Here is a 10,978-nt window from a genome sequence, read left to right as displayed (position 1 = left end):
AGGCAGGCATTTATTTCCAGAAAAGGTGGCAACCCTACCTGGTGTCTGCTGCATGGTAGTTACCCGACAGATTACACTGTTTTCCATTCGCTGCCTATTTCTAAATTCATCTTCCCCCTGTCCCTTTACCTTTAAATCAACTGTTTTTCCGTAATTTCATATAAGGCTCCTGGACTAAATCACCTTTAAATTACATTGGATTTACTATAAATCTTTCGATTTGATGTGGTCTTTATTGGTTTTGAAGACTTTGAAAAATAATACGTTACTTAATCAGCTAAAATTAGTAAGCTTATACTTGTCATAGCTCTTGATTCCGCAAGAGGCCGCTGTGATTTTTGCTTCGAAACAATTCGGTTACGGACCTGCTTCACTGTTTCTTCCAATCAGAAACAGGACGTGAGAAAATGACTGACGCGCTACTGCCCCGGAAGAGGTTGAGCTAAAGCGCTGAGTTCCGGAACTGATTGATTGTGTAACAAGACTGGACGGGACAGAGGGAGTTTTGGACACGGGCAACGAAGCCTTTGTAACCAGCGGATCTTGGCTTGGGGCTGCATGTATATCAGTGCCCAGCGAGGGACGTCCCGAGGTGACCACCGCACATTCAAAATCACTTTTCTTTATTACGATCTACAATACATATGTGAACGCTTTTACCCTTTATTTCTTGTTAATGTGGCTGTAATATATTCGTGTTTATGCTGATATTATTCAAAGACACAGTGTAGTTTTAGAACCGTGGGTCTCCTTGCACGATTTCGGTGCCTGTTCTTTGTTATACAGACCGAGACCTTCTGATGCTTTTTGTCATCCTGGTAGCAGCTTCTTTTTGTCCGTGTGTTTGTTTCGACATATGTATGAGTATTATGTGGGGTGGCGTGATTGCATTTTTAAGTCCGATTGTTTTAAAAAAAAAAAAAAAAAAAAAGCAGTGCTTATTGATGTTAGTGCAGCCCAAATGACTTTCCTTTGGGTGTTTTTTAGCTGTCTGGTGAAATAACGTACCAGAGGCATCTATGCATTCTTAAAGGACAAGGAAAGTCAAAATCTATTAATCACACTATTAAATAGTACTACTATTGCTGTGTAAAAACGCTATATTTCTGGCTTGCCTAATGAAAGATTTACAGAGATACACATACTAGAACCTACATACTTGTTTCAGTGAACAGCACCACCATCTTGTCCAGCATGTCTGTATGGGCTATTGCTGAAAAGCACAAGCCAGCTTCCCACCCCTGCCACAAACCCTCTGCCCCTGCCACAAACCCCCCCAGCTCCCCACCCCTGCCACAAACCCTCCGCCCCTGCCACAAACCCTCTGCCGCTCCCCGCACCTGCCGGTCTGGGGAGGAGCGTTGCATTATGGGAATCTTCTCTACCCAGCTCAGCGTTTTTTTTTTTCCTGTTTGGCTTCTGATCTTTTGAACAGGTGAAGTATGGGGAGACTTAAAGGAACAGTAACACCAAAAAATGAAAGTGTATAAAAGTAATAACAATATGATGTACTGTTGCCCTGCATTGCTACAACTGGTGTGTTTGCCTCAGAAAGACTACTGTCTTACTAGTCGCCTGGACTACTGTAACTCCCTATTAATTGGCCTTCCCCTCCAAAGACTGTCCCCTCTCCAGTCCATAATGAATACTGCTGCCAGGCTCATACACCTCTCCAACCGCTCCTCCTCTGCCGTGCCACTCTGCCAGTCCCTGCACTGGCTTCCTCTACCATCTAGGATAAAATTCAAACTATTGACCCTCACATTTAAAGCAGTTCATAACTCTGCCCCACCCTACATCTCTGAACTCATCTCTAGGTACCATCCAACCCGCTTGTTACGCTCCTCTACTGACCTGCTCCTCAACTCCTCTCTCATTCCCTCCTCACATGCTCGCATTCAAGACTTTGCAAGGGCTGCCCCCCTTCTCTGGAATTCGCTCCCACAAACTATCAGACTTTCTCCCAATCTCTCTGCCTTCTAGAGATCTCTAAAAACACATTTATTTAGAGAGGCTTACCCTAATCTAGCTTAGCAATACCCTGTGCCACACCTCTCTCAACTCTGGTCATGCCCATTCCCACACCTTGTGTCTCAACCCTTTCTCCTTGTAGATTGTAAGCTCTTTTGGGCAAGGCTCTCTTCACCTCTTGTATCGGTTACTGATTGCTTTATATGTTACTCTGTATGTCCAATGTATGTAACCCACGTATTGTACAGCGCTGCGGAATATGTTGGCGCTTTATAAATAAATGTTAATGTAATGTAATATAGGTTATATAAGTTAGCTGCTGTGTAGCCATGGGGGCAGCCATTCAAAGGAGAAAAAGCACAGGTTACTTAGCAGATAACAGATAAATCCCCATTATATGGGGCTTATCTACTAGTTATCTGCTATGTAACCTGTGCCTTTTCTACTTTTTTCCAGCTTGAATGGCTGCCCCCGGGGCTACACAGCAGCTTATTTATATAGTAGCTTTTCTGTAGCAAAAACACCAGTTTTTTGCAGAGCAACAGCACATTATATTTTAATTACTTTAAGGGCTCTGGTACACGGGGAGATTAGTCGCCCGCGAACAGGGAGTTTTGCCCTCGCGAGTCTTTTTCGCCGATTTGCGCGAAATCGCGCCGCCGCGTCTGCCATCCCGCCGGCGACTTACATGTTCGCCGGTGGGATGGCAGGGGGAAGGCAACTCGGGGAGATTAGTCGCCCGGGAACAGGGAGTTTTGCCGCGGGCGACTAATCTCCCCGTGTACCAGAGCCCTAAAACACTTTAATATTTTGATGTTACTGTTCCTTTAAGGGCACTATTGAGACAACTGAAGGTATGCCTGCATTTTGAGATTAACTCTTTATTAGCCTTTCCTTCTCCTTTAACACCAAACAGAAAGTACTAAATATAAACCTTTTGAAGTGTAAATGTGGTTGTTAAGGCTGCATTCCCTATGAGACTTATAATTTTTTTTCTACTGACAATCATGGATACATCTGAGCTACACCTTTCTTTTTTTACATCTGTCATAACATCGTCTTTGCATGCTATATAATTTTGCCTTAACGTTATTTGCCAAATGCTTTTACATTTCTTATCTGATCCCTGTAGTCCATTAGCATTAGAAGCTATAATTGGCAGGTTATGAGCGTGTAGTCAGGTTGGCAAAATGTAGTCAGGTTTAGGAACTTCACATAATTACTTGCAAAGACAGTTGGCAAAAAAAGAAATCAATGTGACCCATAGGTAACTTACAATGTACATTAATATTTCAAATAGTTTGTTTTTTTAAAATTTTTATTGGTTATATATGTCATTGTTAATTGTGTTAATTAAGCCCTAATAACCAGCTATTAAAATTCCAAGCTGCAAAACAAAAATGGATATAAAATATAGTAAATCTGCATATTGTCTTATACATTTCACTAGAGGAACTCAGCATTATAGTATTTTCACAACTTGAAGACTTTTTACAGATGGTACAATCATTGTGATTGGACTAGCCGGGACTAGCCAGACTCCTCCAACAAAATATAAGATGGGCTTCACAAGCTGATTTTGTAAGTTTTAGGCTGTGGTCATAATACCCTGAGTCAAATAAGGAGTCCTGTACTCTTTTTTACATTACTGTTTATTAACTATATTTCCATTCTCGTTAAAGTTTTTTTTTTAAACACCTACGTATTATTTCTTTACAAGGCACCTTGATATTATTTCCACTAGGCTTTCAACTAGAAAACTCACCAAACTTTAAAATGCATCCCTTCAACATTTAAGTGCATGCTCAATAAACTTGCTGTATTCACACTGTTTACTAGTGTTTTCTACTCTTGGCTTACATCTTGTATCTATCTGTTCTGCTTAACAGAATGCCCGGGGAAGTCCCCAGCATCACAAAGCAAAATGAAGATTTGGTGGGATCAGTTTCTAAAAACACTGATGCTCCTGGTCCATCATCCAACTATGTCTTGCCCTCTGTTCCTCTTGGTGAGATGGCAGTCAGGAAAGCAAACACTCTGCTTCAGATTGATCGTCATCAGATTCAAGCAGTTCAGTCTGAGCAGCAGGCTTTGGAACTGCAAGGATTGGGACTGGCTGTCTATGATCAGGAGGTGCTTGAACAAGGTGTCCTACAACAGGTGGACAATGCAATCAATGAAGCCAGCCGGGTTTCACGGCTCGCAGAAGCTGAGCAGGAACTGCAGCAACTTGCTGATGAACTTCGGTAAGTAAATGGTTGATAAAGACATTAACTTTTTTACAGAAATCTTAAAAATCAAGCAGTTTTTTTTTATCTGAAACACAGCAACAAATATAGTAGTTATTAGGGATGCATCCAGGATTCATTTTGGGATTCGGCCAAGGTTCGGCCTTTTTCGGCAGGATTCGGCAGAATTCATGGTCCTTGCCAAACCGAATCCTTTAAAATCATGTGACTTTTTGTCACATAAACACAAAAGTTGAAAATGTTATCTCCTTGTTCCCTTATTATGCAATTTAGGATTCGGTTCAGTTTTTGGTCAAATCTTTAGCAAAGGATTTTGGGTTCGGCCGAATCCTAAAATAGGGGATTCGGAGCATCCCTAATGGTTAAATGCTAGCATAAAGAGTAGTTTTCAGCCTCTGCCTTTGTTGTATAAACACAAAATGAATTTGCCATAGCATTTAAAGCAAGTCACTTGTATTTTATAAAAGTTAATCCTTATAGTGGCAGGGCAAATTGGAAACAGGCAACATAACAACATGGAGTGTTAAATTCTGAGGTGCAACAAATCCATAGTTTTTGTGTTTGCCAATACCAACTTCACCACAAAGAATTCTGCTAATTACAGTGCATACTTAACATATTATAACATGGACAAAAACAAGAAAACTGCAGCACATTTGTACAAGTATTTGCAACATTATGGTGTCCAGTACTTAAATGCACATTAAGGCAATGGTACATGTTGAGTTTTTTTTTGCCAGCGTGAGGAGACAAAACTCCTAAAAATATCTTTGAACTGAAAAGCATTGCATTTGCCTTGTTTGAATCAGTTCGACTGTATGATCTTCCAAAAATTTGAAAGCAAGAATTTTCATGTCATTTATGTGATTCAGCTACCTTGGAGAAGCTTGTTGCAATGCATTTTAATTTAAGGTATTATGCAACTACCCTCAGGGTTTGGATGTGTTTTGCAATGTACTATGTGCCTTTTCACTATATTCAACTTGAATGGCTGCCCCTATAGTTAAACAGCAGCTTATTTATATGAACTGTAGGGTTTCTGAAGCAAAATAAACATGGCAGGATAATACATGCGTTATAGTTTAAATGTATATAAACCTCTTTTGGTTTTTTTGTGTTACTGGTCCTTTAAACATAATATATCCATCTGCCATTCTCAGCTCTTGTGTCACTTCCCTTCGGCAAATTAACAAGATCATTGAACAGCTTACACCGCAAGCAGCTACTTGCAAAGAGATTGGACGGAAACTGGACTCTGTTAAAAGGCAAAAACATAATAAGGTATTTTTCCATATGATCATTAGATCAAAATGGAATATGGCCTTTGTGATATTTATGTTGCAGAAGGCAAAGTTATTAACCATCATAGAGGTGTTGTGGACTCCATTTTAGGTTTGTATGAAACTACACTTTTCAGATAACACAAAACAACTGTCAACTATAGTATGCTTGGTTGACAAGTCATTTATTTTTTATAATAGTGAAGGATAATAGTGAGGCTAAAATGCTAAATAAATACTTTAAAAAAGAAATAATTGAGCAGTGTTTAAAAGTGATTTAGAAATAATATAAATTAACAAATTATTTAACAAATTATGTAGGAATTCAATCATCTTTCTCATTACAGCACTATTGCAATTTTTGCTTTTTAAACCTGATATATACCTGGAAGCAGTGCTGCAAGTAGGAAAACATGCCTTAGTGGTTAAAGGAACAGTAACACCAAAAAATGAAAGTGTATAAAAGTAATAACAATATAATGTACTGTTGCCCTGCATTGCTACAACTGGTGTGTTTGCCTCAGAAAGACTACTATAGTTTATATAAATAAGCTGCTGTGTAGCCATGGGGGCAGCCATTCAAAGGAGAAAAGGCACAGGTTACTTAGCAGATAACAGACAAACCCCCATTATATGGGGCTTATCTACTAGTTATCTGCTATGTAACCTGTGCCTTTTCTCCTTTTTTCCAGCTTGAATGGCTGCCCCCCTGGCTACACTGCAGCTTATTTATATAGTAGCTTTTCTGTAGCAAAAACACCATTTTTTTTGCAGAGCAACAGCACATTATATTTTAATTACTTTAAGACACTTTAAAATTTTGATGTTACTGTTCCTTTAATTCAACTAGCAGTAGTAAACTACATATAGTCTGTGTTTATGATATACATAAATTAAATTATATCCAGATTAATTATGATCAAGCAATATTGCATTAAAACATTGTTGGCGTATGCATACAATGTGTGAATTATAAATAGCTTTTCTAAAATTTTACTTGATACTTGCTTTATGTTTAGGGAGCGGCAATATTAGTTTTCAATGATTGCTGGTTACTATATACCAGGGGTCGGGAACCTTTTTGGCTGAGAGAACCATAAACACCACATATTTTAAAATGTAATTCCGTGAGAGCCATACAATATGTTTGACCGCGGATGCTGTGGGGCAAGGTAGGGTGGGTCCTAAGGATGCGGATGCGATGCAGAGGAGGGGGTGGCCTGCGTTTGGCGGATAGAAGACGTATTGTAAGGCTTAGAACACGTCTTCTATCCGCTGAACGCAGGGGCAAGGTAGGGTAGGTGCCAAGGATGCCGGATGCGGAGGAGGGCGTGGCCTGCGCTTGACGGATAGAAGACGTGTTCTAAGGCTTAGAACACGTCTTCTATCCGCCGAGTGCAGGCCACACCCCCCGTTATTTTTTTTTTTTTATTAAAGATGTGGCAGTGAGCCAGATGCAGCCATCAAAAGAGCCACATTTGGCTCCCGAGCCATAGGCTTTTTAAGAACCATTCTTTCTTGGCATCTGTCCAAAATAATACAATTGCGGTATTTTCCTAGGAAAACATACAAAGTGTGAGACATGAAACTATTTTAACTATTGTTATGGGAATGTTACTGTTTCTACTGCAGATTTTACTTTTGTGTTAAAGTGGTTCAACACTAAGAATTATTGTTCTAGAAGCTTGTTTACCATTTTTCGTTTCCATTCTTATATAATTTATATAGCCTTTTTATTATATTTTAGTGAAGTGTTTTTTTAAGATTGCTCAAAAATGTAGAACTGTGTTATTAATGTAGTATTTTGGCATTACAGGAGCAACAGCTGAAGAAAATCAAAGCAAAACAGAAACGTCTAAAAGCAGTTCTTGGTGGGAGCCAGGAGGAGCCTGACATTGAAGAAGACCTTCAGGGATATCACGAAGAGGGTGAGACCACTAGGGAGCTGTGTCAGAATTTCATGAGATTCATTTCTGGCTCATTTGCTAAAATTGTGTTTTACCATAATATTACAAGAGGATTACGAATAAAAATAGTGTTGGAGGGCCCTGCTTGCAAGAGCTTACAGTATAAGGGATGATACTTAAACACCAATGCATCCCTTGTGTCTGTTCTCCCAAAATTCCATGCTCATGATGCTAGACAGAGTCATTTAGCAGTTAAAAAAGGTCAGTTGGTGTACCTGAAAGTAGAAGGAGGACAGCAGATAATTTACACATTGGAGCATTTACACCAATACTTATTCTTCAAAAATGATTTAGAGAATGTAGTGCTGAATAAAACATAATATGAATCATTCTGTAATTATTTGATGCCTGTATTTCTCATTTGTATCTATTGTGGATTACAGACTGCCTATGTCTACCATTGTTTCTACTCTGGGACTGGGTTAAACGCTCAAAAGGTCAATAAAGGTGCCGTTTTTTTAACAAAGGTGCTAACTTGCACGAGTGCAATTGCCAGTTGCAACTAAGAAACTCTTTGCTTTCTTTTTCTAACTTTTACTAGGCTGTTAAATGTGATTTGTTTGTTATAATGCCCTTGTGCAATGTAATGCCTGTGTAAATCTGTCAAAATAGTGCTATATTGCAGTTGCCAATAATAATCAAAATTGAAGCAAAGTTCTGATTGAGTGCTACTTGTAACTGTACTTGTGCAACTTTGTATCTGTGTCAGTAAAAAAAGCCCTTTTCTCTCATCCTGGGTGACACAGGAACCACAGGACCTCCCATCAGGAAGAAAGTTACTTAAGAATTACAACCCTCCTGCCCTTATAACCCCCTTCCCACTACCAGACTCCTTAGTTTTCCAGGGGTTAGAGGGTTAGCTTTGGGACTTTGGCTTTAGCTGGACTGTTGCTGTCAGCCCCCTTGGCTGGATTGTTCACCTGCAGACCCTAAGCCTCAGGTGTAGAAAGCAGGTTGACTGGGCAGTTAGTGTAGCAAAGACTGGAAGGGAAGGAAGGAGCATGAGATGTCTTCTTGTCTCCTCCTGCTGTATGGGGCTGACATTACTATTTCAGTAAGGGTTATCCAGGCTGCAGAATTGGCCTTGGATCCTTTGGCCCGTTACAACTGCTGCATAGGGTCATGTGCATCCTCAACCAAACCCTCGGACATCAGACAGTTGTGGGCCCTTGGTTACCTGGTGCCTCCAGGTAGATTAAGAATTGAACCAGTGGGGATGTTCCGTTCTGCTCCTTGGATGCACCCCGCGACCATCTCAGCTAACTTCTGCTTTGGAGTGCATTGGGTCTTCCAGTTGTGGGCAGGACTTCTGGTGCAGGGCACAACTTCTGAATGGCAGCTCTATGTTCTTATACAACAAAGAAAGTTCATCCAGCACACCCTTACCTCCTCGAACAATTCTTACTCTTTGCACAGCCCAGAGAGTTGGCCCTGCATGTTTATTCAGAAAATAGCAGCTCTATGTTCTTATGCACTCTTCTCTTCCCTCCCTCTTTTAGTCTGGCAAGGCATGTGCATCCTTCTCTTCGGGCTCCCAGGGGCTAGGTTGTGTGCATTGGCATTCTTAAATTGCTGTCACGATTGCATCCTCTCTCCACTTGATTCTCTCCTTCTCCCCACTGCCCGGCACAGACACTGTAGAGATGCTTTAGGGCTCCAACAGGGAAATTCCTCCTATTTCAAAATGACTAATCAGATCAGGAGATACTCTTTTTTTTTTTTTTTTTTTTTTTTTTTTTCTCAGAGGGGGAAGCAGACATCTAAGGTGCCTGTTGAGGCTCCTGCTTGGGTAAATTCCCTCAGTTCCCTTCCTAGTCTGCAGGGGATTCCTCATCTTGCTTTCTCTCTGGAAAAGATTTTGGTAAGATTTACCCCCCCTCTGCCACTAGGAGAAATAGGATTTATTACACGTACCATTTCAACTTTAGTCCTATAGGGGACACAGGAATTGCTTCCGGAAACTTGGGAGTCTGTCTTCCCTTGTCTCTTTAATCATGTTGGCCATTCTGAGGTAGACGATGGAGTGTGTATTTTGCTCTGCCTTTGCCACTAGTAAATTAGGTGCCTGGGAGTGGGAAGGGGGTTATAAGGATACATAGTAAAATAGTAAGTTAGGTTGAAAAACGTGCATCACGTTCAACCATAATGCTTATATATAACCTGCCTAACTGCTAGTTTATCCAGAGAGAGGCAAAAAAACCCATCTGAAGCCTCTCTAATTTGCCGCAGAGGGGAAAGAATTCCTTCCTGGGTCCAAGATGGCAATCGGACCAGTCCCTGGATCAACTTGTACTAAGAGCTATCTCCCATAACCCTTCTTAAAGCAATATAATGTATCTGCCAGTGCGACTGATTCAGGGAGGGAATTCCACAACTTCACAGTTTTCAAAGTAAAAAATACTTTCTGAATATTTAAACGGAAGGGTTGTGCAATGAAATACATTTTTCAAAAACACACCCTTTTTTTTTTTTTAATTAAATTTGGAAATTTCACATGGGGATAGCCATATTCCTAATTAGCCATATTCATTTCCCAGGGTGCTACAACCATGCTCTGATAAACTTCAGTCACACTTTACTGCTGCCCTGCAAATTGGAGTGATATCACCCTCCTCCCTTCCCCCCCCCCCCCCATCAGCCGAACAGCAGAGTAATGGGAAGGTAGTAAGATAGTAGCTCCCAGTAGATAGTATAGTACTCAATAGTAAAAAATCCAAGTCCGGCTTGTTAGTGAGAGAAACAATAGGTTACTGAAAGCTCAGAATCAGGAACAATTCACTGAGATGGCTGCCTTCACACCAATATTACAACTAAAAAAAAATACATTTGTTGATTTCAAGAATAACATTTTAAATGGTAGAGTGAATTATTTGCTATGTAAACAGTGTAATTAAGAAATAAAAAGTACACCAGAAAAATCACGACATAAGTGTCTTACCTCCTGATTGCAGCTGTTTTGATTATATTTAAATTTCACATGGATATTACATACCTGTTAATATAGGCTATATATGAGCTGCTGAGACCTGTATAGAATAGTAGCTTGTTAACTTACAGTATAGATCGATTCATTTTCTTAGTCTTTGCAACAGCAGTACTCTAAAATGTATGAAAATTAGTTCTTTATTGACACTATTAAAGGAGAAGGAAAGGCTAAGTCAGTTGGGGGGTGCTAAAATGTTAAGCACCCCCAAGTGACTTTAATCGCTTACCTCGTACCCCGGGCTGGTGCCCCTGTTAGGAGAAAACAGCACCAGCCCGGGGTACCTGGAGCGATGCGCTTCCTCCTTCCACCTGCGTTTCTCTAAGACTAACACATAGGCGCATGCGCAGTAGAGTGAAAAGCCGACTTCTCTGTTAAAGTTCAGCTTATCACTCTACTGCGCATGCGCGCGCTCGCAAAGCAGGAAGAAGGAAGCGCTGCAGGTACCCCAGGCTGGTGCTGTTCTCTCCGTACAGGGGCACCAGCCCGGGGTAAAAGGTATGCGATTAAAGTCACTTGGGGGTGCCT

General features: G+C 40.6%; 1 protein-coding gene across 3 annotated transcripts in view; it reads left to right on the top strand.

Annotated features, from left to right (window-relative positions):
• The first annotated feature begins 493 nt into the window (after positions 1-493).
• Positions 494-10,978, top strand: part of ercc6 (excision repair cross-complementation group 6) — a 37,052-nt gene continuing 26,567 nt past the window's right edge. The window contains 4 exon segments of one of the 3 annotated variants that reach the window (NM_001374666.1): positions 494-592; positions 3,861-4,217; positions 5,381-5,501; positions 7,317-7,428. In NM_001374666.1, coding sequence (NP_001361595.1) covers positions 3,862-4,217; positions 5,381-5,501; positions 7,317-7,428 — 589 coding nt within the window. In that variant the 5' untranslated portion in view covers positions 494-592; position 3,861. 3 annotated transcript variants of the gene reach the window in all.

This window comes from Xenopus tropicalis, chromosome 7, assembly GCF_000004195.4.
Source record: "Xenopus tropicalis strain Nigerian chromosome 7, UCB_Xtro_10.0, whole genome shotgun sequence".
Taxonomy (NCBI): domain Eukaryota; kingdom Metazoa; phylum Chordata; class Amphibia; order Anura; family Pipidae; genus Xenopus; species Xenopus tropicalis.
This window is presented reverse-complemented; position numbering and strand designations above follow the sequence as displayed.